General features: G+C 47.4%; 1 protein-coding gene across 4 annotated transcripts in view; it reads left to right on the top strand.

The window, feature by feature from the left end:
- The window catches only part of CRTC3 (CREB regulated transcription coactivator 3), a 98,831-nt gene that overhangs the window by 72,258 nt on the left and 11,102 nt on the right, over positions 1–15,471 (top strand). For all 4 annotated transcript variants that reach the window (XM_065906123.1, XM_065906122.1, XM_065906126.1 and 1 more), the window contains exons 7-11: positions 2,634–2,669; positions 4,491–4,576; positions 6,736–6,785; positions 11,912–12,129; positions 15,141–15,439. In XM_065906123.1, the coding sequence (XP_065762195.1) occupies positions 2,634–2,669; positions 4,491–4,576; positions 6,736–6,785; positions 11,912–12,129; positions 15,141–15,439 (689 nt within the window). The remainder of the gene's footprint in view (positions 1–2,633; positions 2,670–4,490; positions 4,577–6,735; positions 6,786–11,911; positions 12,130–15,140; positions 15,440–15,471) is intronic.

The following is a 15,471-nucleotide window of genomic DNA, read 5'->3' as shown; positions in this document are numbered from 1 at the left end:
AGTCATTAGGCTGATACATGGTTAGTAATTCTCATAATGGTTATTCAATTTGCATGACAGGCATCCATGGTGAGGAGTTGATTGAAATGAGAGAAATAAACTTTTATGCAACCAAGCAAGATTTTTATAATTTCTCTCTTTTTGTTTAACTATCCAGAGTTTATCAAGAAAAATGTTGATCATTTCCCTGGCAGCATGTGCAGTTTAATTATCATTTGACACTCACATGCATGCGCGCGCGCGCACACACACACACACACCCCAAATGGGTAAGCCTGATGGCACTCTGTGACACTTGCCCATTGCCCTGTAGTCTAGGACTGTGCCTAACCCCTCTCTGCTCATCACTAGTAAGTGGAGGAAGGGGCCAGGGTGGTCCTTGCACTTTCCAGTAGCAGTCTAGGGCTAAGGGCAGAGCAAGGCATGATGCTTGTCTTCTTAGCACCCAGAGCTGTAGAGACTGAGTCTCACCAGCTTTAAGAAACACAGCCCTGAGCTCCTTCCCAAGGAAGGAGATCTGCCTTGGACCCCAGTGATCTTAACCACAGGTAATACTATACCTTTGACCAGCACCATGAAGGCTTAAAATGCAAATAACCCTGAAAGAAATGAGCCTGTTGGAGAAGGAAATGGCACCCCACTCCAGTATAGTCTTGCCTGAGAAATCCCATGGACAGAGGAGCCTGGCGGGCTATATGTTCCATGGAGTCGCAAAGAGTCAGACACAACTGAGTGACTAAACAAACGAGAGGTGAGCCTTGGTTGCATAGACAGGAGGAAGAGGGAGATGGCAAAGGCATCTGAGATCTAAAGAGGGAGCAAAAGTGTCACGCAGGTGACAGAGGGCCCAGAGTGGGGACGTTTCCTGAGAGACACACTCTGGTTAAGTACTCTGCCCTCTGCCTCCACCTCTGTTCAGCAGATCCAGGCTGTGCTGGGAGGTGTTTTAGATTCGTCAGGCGTGAGGGTGGGGAGAGGGAAGGCGATCTCAGTTACGTTTAGGTGTCAGCCCTCAGTGGCTCCGAGTCCGCAGGTTTCTTGGAGCACACGTGAGCCTTGGTTGTGGCTGTTTGTCCCCTGCAGGGCTGATCCGTGTTTCCTCTGCTTCTGGATACCCACTCACAACTCGTTCCCTTTTATTTTTATCCCTTTATTTATAGTTGTATCATCTGATTTTTTTATTCAGTAGTAAAAATCCAGGCTTGGATATGTTGGAAAAAATTTGTACAACGTGAGAGCTGCGAGTTAAGTTTTATTTGGGCAAAATGAGGACTGCAGCCGGGAGATGGCATTTCAGATAGCTTTGAGAGACTGCTCTGAGGAGGCGACAGAAGGAGCCAGGATATATAGGAGTTTTGCAACAAAGGGCAGGTTGTCTGAACATCAAAAGATTGTGGTTAATTAAAGAAAACCAGATAACTCAGGTTAAGGAACCTAGCGCTTTTCTGTGTATGGGAAGATGCAAAAGTCTGGACTCACTGAAATCCTTCCTTTCATATGCATCTCAGCTATCTGGGGCCAGTATCCTGTGTTTTCACATCCTGAATTTCCTCAGGGCTCACCATGGGGAGTGGCTGTAGTCTTATGGCTGGTAGGTGGCAGGTATTTTTTCCTTCCTGAGTTTCCTGGAGGCTGCAATAGCTGGTGACTGTGACAGCCTTTGTTTACTGATATGGCAGGAAACATTCCATTTCTCACATATTTTGGTTATATATTAACTTGGTGCTAACACATCGGTTATTGCCACCATCATCCTTCTAGGTACCGAAACTCTGAACCAGGAGTTAATTGTCTTTAATTACTCTCATTCCCACACCCCTCACACCCATTGAGTAGCCAAGTCCTGTTCATTCCATGCCTGCTGTGTATCTCAAATCTGCCACCTCTTTTCTGTCCTCGCTACCAACAAATACCCCACTTATTTCCTTCTTGCCTGGACTGTTAAGGAGGTTTTTCACTTAGTCTTCCTGCCTTCAGACTTTCTCCTTTCAATTTACCTCACATTCCGCTGCAAGAACAATCTCTCCAAAACAGAGGGGATACACGTATGTGTGTAGGCTTCCCAGATGGCTCAGTGATAAAGAACCCACGTGCCAATGCAGGAGCTGCAGGAGACGTGGGTTCAATCCCTGGGTTGGGAAGTTCCCCTGGAGGAGGAAATGGCAACCCCCTCCAGTGTTCTTGCCTGGGAAGTCCCATGGACAGAGGATCCTGGCGGGCTACAGTCCATGGGGTCACAGAGAATCAGACCCAACTGGGCGACTAACACTTTGTGCCGTTTTACTTCACTCTCTATATTACTTCTTTCTTTTCTTTGTGATTTGGTTAGAGGTTCTCAGACTTTGTAAACTGTTCTTCTTTCAGGACAGAGGCAATAAAAGATTTTAAAGATGGAGATAATTTTAAAGAAAAGTAAATAGACACCAACTTTAGACTTAAGTTAGCTCTATCTATTTTAAGTTTAGTATAAATGCTGATGCCCTCTGAGTGAACATCACTATACCAAAACTGCCTTGGAATTTTCAAAATTCTATTTGATTCAGAAAGACTTAACTAATTCATGAATAAATAATAATTCATGAATAAATAAAGGTGGAAGCACAGCCTAACTGTGTTTTTTTCTTTCCCACTAGGTTTCTGTGATGGTGAGCATGACGTGCATGGGGAAGGTAATGAACTGATTTCACCTCCCTGTGCTGAGTGGGATGCTGACTGTAGTATACATAACCTCCTCTTAACATCTGATCTAGTTAATACTCAAGTTTTCTGTACTTCCCAAAAATGCTGACAACAGCTGAGATGCTCTATAAAATTAAGATCAGCCCTGATCAAGGCCATGAGAAGGGAAATGTGTGGTTAGATTACAAAGGCTCCTTGTCATCTGGGTCCCCATGATCCCACAGTCACAAGGCTGTACAGGGGAGCAAAAGTTGTGATCACAGGAGAATAGTGATTAGACACTTAAGCCACTGGTTGTTCCAATATCCTTCCTTCCTCAGCTGTCTTTCTCAGCCTGTTTAGAAAGTTTTGTGAGCCAGTAATTGACAGATATAAATAATGTGAGGAAAATGCAAAGTGCTTGCAAAATAAAATTGCAAACCTTACAGAAGATAATGAGTTTCATAAAGCTGATTAATGTTGGGGATCTACTAAATGACTCTGGAAGCCATTGACAGATGAAGGCCTGACACAGCTCATTTATTCATTCAGTACCAGGCACTGTTTTCTTTTCCCTAAAATTTCATAATCTGAAATTTAATTTTCATAATCTGAAAGTGAACAACTAAATTAGGTTTATACACCGCAGGGGTCAGGACTCATGGGGACTGTGATAAATGAGGAGTTTCCTGTGCCAGAGGTGCAATTCTCTTTCATCATCTTATTTACTCCTTTCTGGGAAGGCCATTTCAGGCCAGGAGTAAAATCATGAAAGGTTGAAACAGCAATAAATATCTAGTCCACTAGGACCGAAATAAAGAGATGGCTGCAAGGTTGTTTGCATTCCCCCAGTGAGTTCTTTGAAGAATTACAACCAGTCTTGGATACGAAGTGACAAAAAGCAATGAACTTCTCCAAGGAAACAATCCCTTTTACAGTTTTGCAGTGATGGAGTCCATTCCAGCTGTATTCTTGTCACCAGACTCTCATGAGAAGTAACCTTAAGTCATTTCTCGCAGCCCTTGCAACTTTTCCTGTCATCTGATGTTATCTTTCAGGGGCTTCCCTGGTGACTCAGATGGTAAAGAATCTACCTGAAATGCAGGACACCTGGGTTAGATCCCTGGGGCAGGAAGATCCCCTGGAGAAGGAGATTTCCTCATCCTTCTGGGTTCTCGACTCCTCTTTCTGCCTCACACCCAGCCCAGGACCAGACATCTTCACTGCCACCTTGTCTTCCACGGAATATTCCTCTTCTCTCTTTGTTACCTTCCTCATTCCCTCTCTCCTGAATTTTTGTGGGTCCCTCCTCATCCCTTTTCTTCCATCCTCTCCTCACCAGGTTTGCAAGGCCCTCCCTGACCTGACCTCTACCTTCCCACCCTTCTCCTTTATATACTCGGTGGTTATCCATCACCTCCACTCTCTCTCGACCTTCGTTCATGTTGCTCTCTCTCTCTCTGGGGATGGCTGTTTCCTGTGTCCCTGAAGGACTGGCCTCAGTGCTGAGCCTAAGAGGCTGGGCTCTTCCTGGTCCACCCAGAGCAGCACTGAGCCCTTCAACCTTTTGGGCCTCCCCCTGATCCTCCTTCCAGACATGGGTATCCACATGCCACCCTTTCCCATGTGCAGGGTATGAAGTCCTCAGGGGCTGAATTCATGTGTCACTCACCCATGCATCCCCTACTGTAACACTCAAAACACCATCTGTAGTAGACAATCAATATGTGTTAACTCAGCCGTTTCCACAGAGGTCATTTGTTGGGCCAGGGGTTGGGGGTGCTGGTGGGGGGGCCTTCTAACGTGGTGACTGTGCTTCTTCCCCCCTTTAGTGGTGTCTTTTCCCGGCCCGCTGAGGGAAGAGAACCTGCTGAACGTCCCCAAGCCACTCCCGAAGCAGCTGTGGGAGACCAAGGAGGTGGGTAGACAGCTGTGCTCCTTGTCACTGAATGTTTGCCCTTCAGAGGTCAGCATCAAATCCCGCAGAGGATTTGGGGGGAAAAATAGCAAAGAGGAAGTCTGGTGACAGAGATAGAAGAATATACTAGGGAATGATGGTTCAAATAAAAACAAGCATAATTGTATTGATGGGTTAGCACAACCATCTCTTAACTTCCTAGTTCTCATGTGAATTCCCTCTTTCAGAAAGACTGGTTGGTCCCTCCTATCTCTTTCATATTATAGGAAGTGCTAAAACCCAGTTACAAGTTAGAAGCAGATTTTTCTGTTTTGTAGCCAACACTAGCTGTGAGTCACTAGCTTCTGTCCATAATGGTTGGTTCACCAGATAACTCCTTTCTTTAGTGAAAACCATTTGACCTGGGTCATCCAGAAGTTGGAAAGAAGTCCTACATTTAGCAGTTTCTAAGAGCCTTTGAGTACTTGTCCCTGTCTCCACTGTGGCTCCCTCTCTGTTAACCCACCTGCTATGGAAGAGAGGGGGGTCCCATGGTACCCATGTCAGGCTTTCTTCCATAGAGAATCTGCCGCCTCTGAAAGAAAACAACGCATCTGCCCAGCCCTGAGCCAAAGGAAACCAAATGAACTTTTTGGCCAACCTAATATATAAATGCTAAAAAAAGTAATAACAATAAAAGAATGAACCTATTGACTCAACTCTTCTCCCAGAAATGATTGATGGAGAACTGCAAGTCCATCAGAGCTAAGTGAGGTGCAGGGCACTCCCTAGTGCTTCAGTGCTGCGGTTGTTCGTGTTGTCTCGTGCTTGACCACTGCTACCTGGTCAGGCTTCCTGTGGGCCAGTTTCTTCTAACAGCTCTACCAGAGTCATCGTTAGCATTAGGGTGAGCTTGAAAGGTCTTTTATAGAAGCAAAATGTTTTGATATTCAGTCTTTTGGGGGGAAAGAGATGTAAAAATTCACATACTTAGACACAGGAGAAGCCCACTGTCCTTTTCCACGGGAGGCGCCAGTGGTTTTGGAGGCCTTTGTCAGAGGACAGCTGTGTCTTCCCCACAGAGGGGTCAGTGGCAGCCAGTCTTCTCTGAGCACCAGGGAAGAGGTACTCTCTATAGAAAGAGGTGTTCATCTCTACTAGTTCTTTGTTTTTTTGCTGCGCCGCATGGCTTGCAGGATCTTAGTTCCCTGACCAGGGATTGAACTCAGGGCCAAGGCAATGAAAACACTGAGTCCTAAGTATTGGACTGCTAGGGAACTCCCCTCATCTCCCTTAGCTGTTACAGATTTGCAGTTCTCCATAAATCAATTCTGGGAGAAGAGATGAGTCAATAGGTTCATTCTTTTTTTTTTTTTAAGCATATATTAGGTTGACCAAAAAGTTTGTTTGGTTTCCTGTAACGTCTTAGAAAAAAAAACCCAAACAAATGTTTTGGCCAACCCAGTATATATGGAGCATCTGTTGCCAGACATTGAGGTGCAGGGATGGGACAATAAACAAAATGAAAATACCATCTAGGGACATCCCTGGTGATCCAGTGGCTGAGACTCCCCACTCCCAATGCAGGGGACCTCCGACTTCCATCCCTGGTCAGGGAACTAGGTCCCACATGCCGCAACTAACCATTTGCATGCTGCAACTAAAAGGTCCCCCATGCCACAGCTAGGATTGAAGAGCCTTTGAGCAGTAACTAAGACCCAGCACTGCCAAATAAATAAAGTAAAATTTAAAAAACAAGGGAAAAAAATCCCCCCAACTTAGATTTTAGTTGAAATATTTCTTTTCTTCAGATGTTAATTCCCTCTTTCTTCACTCTAGTTTATGTCTCTCTTTTCTCCTGTTCCTCTCAGACTCGTTAGAAAATGAATATTTATTTAAAAGCTCTATGGGAAGCATATTGGCCTTTTATAAGAAAATAATTCATTTAGAAGAGAATCATCTAGAAGCATCAAATTAAGAAAATTTATTAGTATCATGCCTCTGTTATGCCTGGAAAAGTCTAGTCAGTACCTAACCTGCTGCTTTGTGAGGATGCTGTTTCTATATGCTGGCTCTCCACTTGCACTGACTGGAGCCCCGAGATACCTGCAATGACAGTTTCTAAGAACTTGGATTTGGCTTTACAGTGAGTAAGCCCGGCTTCCTATGTCTCTCCCCAGATCCAATCCCTGTCTGGGCGCCCTCGATCCTGTGATGTGGGAGGTGGCAGGTAAGAGATGCTCTTTCAGTTCTTGTTTCAGGGCCGTCCTGAAGGTTTTACCAAAAGGAACGTCTCGCTGCTTCATCAGAGAACACTGAGAAATTTTACTCATTACATATAAGTTGAAAGTCCACTGAATTTTCACAAAAACAACAGCTCTCTTTCGGTACGCTCATATTTCATTTGTTCAAAGTAATTATATTACATAACTGCAAAAGTAAAACTGCCATAAATATGTTTGAGAATTACATCACTGACTCTGGGTAAACACACAACCCCACTGGAGGAAGCCGAGGTCTGCAGGCGTTGAGGGAGCCCACCAGCCTCATACCTTTGGAATCTGTGGACCCCTGGCAAATTGGTGACCAGAAGTTACCTAAGAGAGTTTGTACAAATATACCAAATGTCACAGAATCATGAACCTCAAAGGGATAGATTCTGTGTTATGTACATTTTATTTTTACCACATTTTTTTTAAAACTAATGGAAGATGAGTAAATAGGAAAACTTGCAATATTAAAAGGAGTTTCTGTGGAACAGCTAATTAATGTATTTAGAAGTATACAGCTTCACTCCATGAAAAATGTGAGAGACAGCTTTCAAAAAAAAAATATATGTAGTACTAACAGATGAAAACATTCCTGAGGAGATGGGCCCAAGGAAGAACGTGGAGACAACAGAGATGATGAAGCCCACACACTGATAGACCTATGAAGACGCAGTGAGGGAGCCAGGGGCGCCATCACTGAGTGACGCAGACATGGGGAGGCCCTCTCTCAGGGTCTTCGCAGAGAAGGACTGAGCCCTGAGGGTGCACAGTGGTATCCTGAGAGCATGGGGGGCAGGGAGGGGGGCCCAGTGACCCTCAAGGCTGACCCCAGGCTTGGAACAAAAACCTGCTCAGAAACAACAGCTCTTTCCAAAGCCAAAACCGTGTGGTTTGAAAGCTGGCCTCTTGCATGATCTAGCTGAGCACAGGTGCACTTTCTAGATGGTCTGATGGTCTGCAGAGGAACTCAAGCTATAGTACCTCAGGCCGTCCTTTTTTCTCATCTTCCCTGTAAAGCCTTCGCTGTTGTCTAACAGCGCTGAGTTCAGGGCCCACCCTCCTGAGCAATGGGAGCGCAGGCATTCTTTTCAGCTAGTTAAGTATAAACCCATGCAATGAACAGCCCACTGAGCTGAGATCAGGGTTGACCTCTTGAGAAAGTCAAAACGCCTTCTAGGACACCCACCTGGTGAGACCATCACGCCTAGGAGTATAGGTCATCCCCACAGCTAGAGCTGAAGATTCTTCTCAAGAATTCATTTTGGCTCAATCCTCAGGCAGATGGGTGATGGAGGCCCTGCAGGCCTAAATTACAGAAGGGGCTGCGTACTTTCAACTCCTCATCCCTGCCCTCAAGAGCTTTGAAACCAGGGATCCTTAGGTGACAAAACTTGCTTTCCTGCTCTTACACTAGACGTAGGATTCTGTCCTGTGACTCCTGTTCATCTGGTGTTTATTGACCCCCTACTCCTAGGCACTGGAGCAGAGCAGTGAACGAAACAGAACAGGCCCCTGCTCCCAACGAGCTGAGGCTCCTGTGGAGCAAAGTAGGCAAAAACAATCAAGCCAATAAATATGTCATGTCATGTGTTGGTAAACGCAGTGAGGAAAAAGAAAGCCAAGTCAGGAGAAAGGCAACCACAGGTGTCTGCAGGAGCCTCTCTGATATGATGAGCTGTAACCAGAGTCTGGGATGCAGTGCAGGGAAGGGCAGAGGGAACAGCAGGAGCATGCCTGCAGAGTACAGAGGCAGGTGCAGCCCGACCCAGAGTCCAGTTGGACTCGTTGGAGGGTTCTGAACCAGGGAGTATGTCATCTGCCTTATAGCAGATCCAGGAGGTGACTCTAGCAGCTGTATTTGGAAAGTTACAATGTGTGTTCCTCTCAACCAGAGGGAAGGTACTTTGAATGTCAGTGACAACCTGGGTTGTGTTTGTCACGGTTACCTTCTCCATCTCTGCTTTGTGCTACCAGGTGCCGTCTCTGCCTTCACACTTCCTCCCTCCCTTTGAGCACCCAGGGACCTTCCTTCTCTCAGTCAGAGAGCCCGTTGCCCTCATAGCGAGCGACTCTGCATTTGCAAGTTTATTTCCTAGTCCTTGGCCCTAACACTGCAACCAGCTGTCTGGAAGACAAGGCATCCCATTCAACTTTTCTACAGTCCAAATCATCCTTCTTCCTCACCCCTAAAGGACCCCTTTCCTACTGCCCCTTCTCTCTTCAAGCCTCCACAGTGATCCCAGTCCTACTTCACCAAGAAAAGAGAAGCCGCGGGAATGAATGCCTAGCGTCCCTCCCGCCCCTCACCCCATGCTTCTCAGCCCCATGCACCATCCTCCCTTGTTTCTAGTCCCAGGGGCCCGGCTGTCAGAACATTCTGTCTGTTCATAGCTTTACCCATGTCCTTGGCCCTTCCGGAAGCCTCTCTCCTGCTTATCCTTCCCGCTTCTGTGTTTTCTACCTTTCCCTCTCTACTAGGTCTTCTCTCTGCATTAGTCACACTTAAGGATTCTGCACCGAAAAGTACTATCTGACCTTGCATTCCCTTCTAGTCCTTCCTTCTCACCTCCAGACTTCTCAGCCACACTTTCTGAAAGGCTTTCCCCTCGAGGCTCCCTTCCTGCTTGTCTGCTCCTCGGTCCACGGTGGCCTGGCTTCCTCCCACACTACTCTGACAGAACTTTCCTCAAGAGACCTCCCGTGACACATCCTCCCATGTTACCGAAGCTTGGCATCTAAAGCAGAAGTCCTTCTCTTACCTACACCACCTACCCTGTCCCCAGTCTGCTCATGTGCTTCCGTGTTCCCTGTCCTGGTGGGGGTGGTTCCACCCATCCCCATGCCAGAAAATCGGGAGTTACCCTTGAGCACTTCCTTAAACACCTCCAGAATTTCTCCCTATCTGCCCGCCTCCACGCTCTCATTACGTCTTGGTGACTGCTCAGCGGCAGCATAACTCTCCTCTTTGCCTCCAGGCCCCGCTTCTTACACCCTCCCCCGAGTTTGGCCCAAGGATGAGTGTGTCTTTCCCGCGCTCTCCACCTTCCCCTGGCTTCTTGTCATCAGCTTAAGCCTAATGTACTTTCCGCCTCCTCCTCCAAGCCCGTCTCCCATCACATGCCCCGCTCCTAAACTCGACCTTCCTGTGGCGGCCATGACCCTGGTGCCCGCAGTGTAGTCACATGCCTCTTTGCTTCACCCATGCTGGGAACTCCGCCTGAAACAATCTTCCCGTTTGGAGCATCTGAATTCTTGAGCCTTCCAACTCAGCTCTGACATGCTCCAGGAATCTCCCCTCCCCCAACCCGCTGGTCATTCCCTCCAGGCCTTGTACCGTCGGGCTCCGTCACTGCACAACTGAATTGGATTATACTGCAAGTTATTTTGTTTATGGCTGCTTCCCCTGCTTTGTCCAAGTCTCCTGAGGCCCTAATGCCAGTGGCCTGCACCCGGAACGTGCTCCGCTGTGTGTGCTGTGCTGAGTCAAGGGTCCTCAGTGGCATTCACCATCTTCCCCCCATCCTGGCTGAGGGCCCCTCCTCCAGCCACTCTCCTCCTCTTCACCCGCTCCGTTCTTTTCCCACATCAGACATGGACCGCACAGTCGCTTCTAACCGGGCTCTCCACCTCCCTCTCTACCCCTGTAGGGAACCCTCAACACCACAACCACCAGGGCCTCTCTAAACTGTGATTCTCCATCTCACACCTGGGCTCCCTGTCTCCTGCCGTCACTGATCCACACTCCAGAACAGCCTGTCATCACGCCCTCATTTCCTCCCTTGCCTGCCCCTGCTGCACATCTCCTGCCCCCACTTCCGCACTCTGCCCAGCGCCCTGGCCATGCTGCGCTGCCTGCCGTTCCATGAGCACAGGCCCTCCCTCCCCAGCCATCCCCACAACCACGACTCTTGCTTCTGCGTTCCCAGTGACACTTGTATCAGTCCTGGACCAGCGAGCTTCCTGCCATACTGCAATCGCTTGCCTTACCTGTCTGTCTCCAGCCTGTCTGTGAACTCTTTAAGAGCAGTGTCCCCCCAGCCCTGGGCTCAGTGGCCCCTCCCCGGGCCCACACTTTAGAGGGCTCCACTCTTGTGGAGTAAGGAGTCCAAGGGGCTAAGGGGATGCAGGGAGCAGCCAGTGCTGGGTCCCCGAGCTGGGGAAGACACAGTCATGGTAGGGGGTGGACTGTGGGCTGGGGCTGCCTCACTGCACGTTCTAGCACAGAGCTCCGAGGAATGGGAGAATTCTAAACTTGAATCTGGCCTTCCAGGCTATTACAAAGGTACAATCTGTCAAGACAGAAACATAGAAGATAATTCTTTTTTAAAGATTTATTGATTTGATTTATAACTTAAAAAATTTAAACAGTTGGCCTGTGGGGCCCCCATCTGTACTCCTGCTCAAGCTGCACACGCTCTGCTCATTCGTCATCCTCCCACCAGCACTCAGCCTAGTGCTTGGGCTCAGAGCAGCTGCACCGCTGATCCTGACAAAGGAACGGTCACGTGTCTTTCTCACTTGAAAGTTTATGGAAACTGTTAATGGAAAAAGTATACTTTGGAAGGTATTTGGCTGATACAGGAGATCCTTTTTGGGGGGGGAGGGGAATGAAAGATAATTTAGAAATGTAACCAAAAGCATTGAATAAATGCAGAGCAGTGCTTGACAATTTTCAAAGTACTTTTGCATCAATAATCTAACCTCTGTACAGTGAAGTAAACCAGCTATATGTGTATCCCCTCCCTCCTGGACGTCCTTTTACAGTAGAGAGTAATGCAACATTATAAAGCAGTTGCACTCCAAAAAAAAAGAAAAAAATACTGACAAAGGAAAATAGTAAAAGCGCACACATGCAACTAATCTTGTCTTAGAAAAGATTCCTGTAACACAGGCATAGATGACATCCTTAGTCCAGCATTACAGGTAAGCAGATCACACTCTGAGAACAAGGAAGAGACAGCCTCCGCGAGGACTTGGATCTTTGGGTACATGGGTTTTATCGAACATGGAAAGGTATCATACACACCCTATTCCCCCGCAGCCAAATGCATTTTAGAGAGTAATACTTAATCTTTCTTTCTTTCAGCACTTTCCCACACAATGGTCAAAACATGGGCCTCTCCCCCTTCCTGGGAACCCTGAACACGGGGGGGTCGTTGCCAGATCTAACCAACCTGCACTACTCGGCGCCACTGCCAGCCTCCCTGGACACCGGTGACCACCTCTTTGGAAGTATGAGTGTGGGGAACAGCGTGGGCAACCTTCCCGCTGCCATGACTCACCTCGGCATCAGAGGCTCTTCTGGTAAGTGGTCCCTGCTCCACTGGGACCATGCCTGTGTCCCCTGGTGGTCCCTGACCAGGTGGCATGTTAATAAATCGTAGAATGAGAGTGACTGTGTCTGAGTTAGAGATAATAACCCACTGGGCTTCCCAGGTGGCCCTGGTGGTAAAGAATCCACCTGCCAATAAGGAGGTGCAAGAGAAGAGAGTTAAATCCCTGGGTTGGGAAAATCCCCTGGAGTAGGGAGTGGCAACCCACTCCAGTTTTCTTGCCTGGAAAGTACCATGGATAGAGGATCCTGGTGGTCTACAGTCCATGGAGTCACAAAGAGTTGGATGTAACTGAGTGACTGAGCCCGCATGCATACAACCCACTAGCTAGTGTACCTCTCAATTCTGCTGACATTTCACTTAGGTGGTTCTCTTTCTGCTGAGTTTGATGAGCTCTGGGGCAGCTCAGTGAAACATTATTCTTTTTTGTTGTTCTTTTTTTTGGGCGGGTGGGGGAGCAGAGTTGACCACACCTCACAGCATATGGGGTCTTAGCCCCCTGCATTAGGAGCGTGGAGTCTTAACCACTGGACCGCCAGGAAAGTCCAAAACGTCATTCTTCACTGTCTTCTCCAGCCCACATGCCTCAGGGACTTGGAGAATAAGATTTGAGAGTCAAGAAAAAAGTGTCCATTCTATTCTGTGTTAGCTGAACAATGTTTGTGGTCCCTTATCAACATATGATGATATTTAATAATTGCAGGTATCTCTCTAAATTCTTCCAACTTCCCAATGGATTGCAAAAGAGAATATTTTGAATTTTAGAAAATTGTGAGTATAAGGAAAATATCTATCCTTAATAGATATGTATATTAAGTATAAATCTGCCACAGTTCAAAACTACTGGATCAAATTTTCAGAAGTGCTTAAAGGTGCTTTAACTGTACTAAAAAGCTTCTCATAAGGTAACTTGGCTGTTACCGTAGGAGTTTGAGTCCCTGGGGTCTCTGGGAGTCTCTGGGGTCTCTAGGATCTTTGAGTTATCCTGCTGCTTTACTTATGTGACCTTGGTGGCGTCTCTGAACAAGGTCATCCGAGGTCACATGAGTCCAGCAGCATTGGCACTTAGCCCCCTTGGGTCTTGTGGAAGCTGGCATTCTCCAGTACAGCCTTGGACGCTGCTTCAGCTGAAAATCTTGTGTTTAATTGCTGGCTGTTATTTTCCTCAAACAAGCATTGTATTATCGAGGATATGTCACAACCAGTGCTTAAGTTTTTAGTGTTTCTACGCACTCCTTAAAAGCGCATGGTATGAAAGATTGCACATATATTTTTAAAGATGCGTGTGCTTTCTTTCTGAATGACTGAGTTTAAAAAAAAAAGTCTAAATTCATATCTTTGGCTCTATTTTTCATTCTTATTTGAGCCAGCCACATCTCTGACCTTTCCATGGTGAGTTAGGTAGGGGGATAACTACTTAGAGTTTTGTCAGAGACATCTTTCCTACCTTTTCAAAATCAATTGTGTGGGTGTGTGTATGTGTGTTAGTGCTCAATCATGTCTGACTCTTTGCTGCCCTATGGACTGTAGCCCATCAGGCTCCTCTGTCCATGGAATTCTCCAGGCAAGAATACTGGAGCGAGTTGCCATGCTCTCCTCCAGGGGACCTTCCCAACCCAGGTATTGAATCTGGGTTCTACATTGCAGGCAGATTCTTTACCATCTGAGCCACCAGGGAAGTCCTCAGAATCACTTACTGGCTAAAAATTCTTTTTCACTTCTGCATTTCCATAATTTTCATCTAACACTTAACTTTTTGTCAATGTGAAACAACGCAGAGTTCTGCTCACCCCAGCTGTGGGCACAAGAAAGTGGGCTGGGCTCTGAAACACAGGGGTCGTCCACGGAGATGCACTGCAGGGCCAGCATTCATTCATGGAATGAAGGCACCCTGCCATGCCCTGGGCCAGGTGCCAGAGAGCCAGCAGGGCAGAGGACAGGCTCCCTGGCCTCCTGGAGCTTGTGTCCTTGCAGCATGTGTTATGGAAATACCTTTCCCAAACTCTCTTGCTCTTGCTAAAATTCACTCCCCTCCCCTTAAAACAGAGCACCAACGAGCGTGTCCTTTTCCCCACACTGGAGGAGACAGTAATGAACAGCTTCTCAGGAGCAAGAAAAACAAAGAGAAAGGAAGCCCTGGGCTCAGGGTGTTTAAAGAGCCCGCCTCCCACATCCAGAACCATGACACCCAGTGAAGGCAACCGAGGGTCCTGGCTGGTTGTCAGGGACCAGGCACTGGGGGCCCTGAACACAGTGGGTTGTCCGGCCCTGGGATCTGTTCCTTGGACGGGAGCAGAAGAACTGAACATTCGCCTCTGCTGCTGCCTGCCTACCAGTTCTTACTCACCCAGTGGTTGTTTACATAATCTCATTCTCAAGAAAAATCTATCCTCATCTGTTTTTAAAAAGCTTTTTATTTTGTTTTGGGGTAGAGCCAATTAACAATGTTGTGTGATAGTTTCAGGTGAACACCAAAGATAATCAGCCATACATACACATGTATCCACTCTCCCCCAAACCCCCCACCCATCAAGGCCACCATGTAACGCTGAGCAGAGTTCCCGCGCTGTTCCTTGTCAAAACCATTCTCATCAGAATGGCGTTGTGCCTCTTAGTCTGAGTGCATCTTCTCCTTGCCCTTGATACCACTTTTTTTCCCTTTGGCTTAAACAACAAACATTTATTTCTTATAGTTCTAGAAGTTTGGAAATCCAAGATTAATGTGTCTGTGGAGAGTCCACTTCCTGGTTCATAGGTTCCTATTTTTTTTTTTAATCGGACGATAAGTGCATTACAACATTCTGTTTGTTTCTGCTGTACAACCTTGGTACCTTTTCCAGCAGGAGAGTTGCCCGGAGCTCCTTCTCACACAAAATCATCATCAAATACAAATAGGGAGTTGAGTTTTTTCTCTACTGTTTGGGAAACAGAAGATGTGGTCGGTAACTATGAGGCAAAAGTTGTGAATGTGCTGTCTTCCAGGTCTCCAGAGTTCTCGGAGCAACCCCTCCATCCAGGCCACGCTCAGCAAGACAGTTCTCTCCTCCTCCTTCAACAGCCACCCAGAGGCCTCCGCTCCCAGCGCCTCTGCCCTCCACCCCTCACTCCGCCACTTCTCGCTCAGCAACCCATCCCTTTCCACCACCAGCCTGAGCGGCCCCTCCCGGCGTAGGCAGCCACCTGTCAGCCCCCTCACACTGTCTCCTGGCCCTGAAGCACATCAAGGTTTCAGCCGACAGCTCTCTTCAACCAGCCCCTTGAACCCGTATCCTGCCTCACAGGTAAAAAGCAAGCGAACTAGCAGTGAAACAGA

Source organism: Muntiacus reevesi, chromosome 15 (genome assembly GCF_963930625.1).
Source record: "Muntiacus reevesi chromosome 15, mMunRee1.1, whole genome shotgun sequence".
Taxonomy (NCBI): Eukaryota; Metazoa; Chordata; class Mammalia; order Artiodactyla; family Cervidae; genus Muntiacus; species Muntiacus reevesi.
The sequence above is the reverse complement of the archived record's forward strand: the minus strand, read 5'-3'. Positions and strand labels throughout refer to the sequence as shown.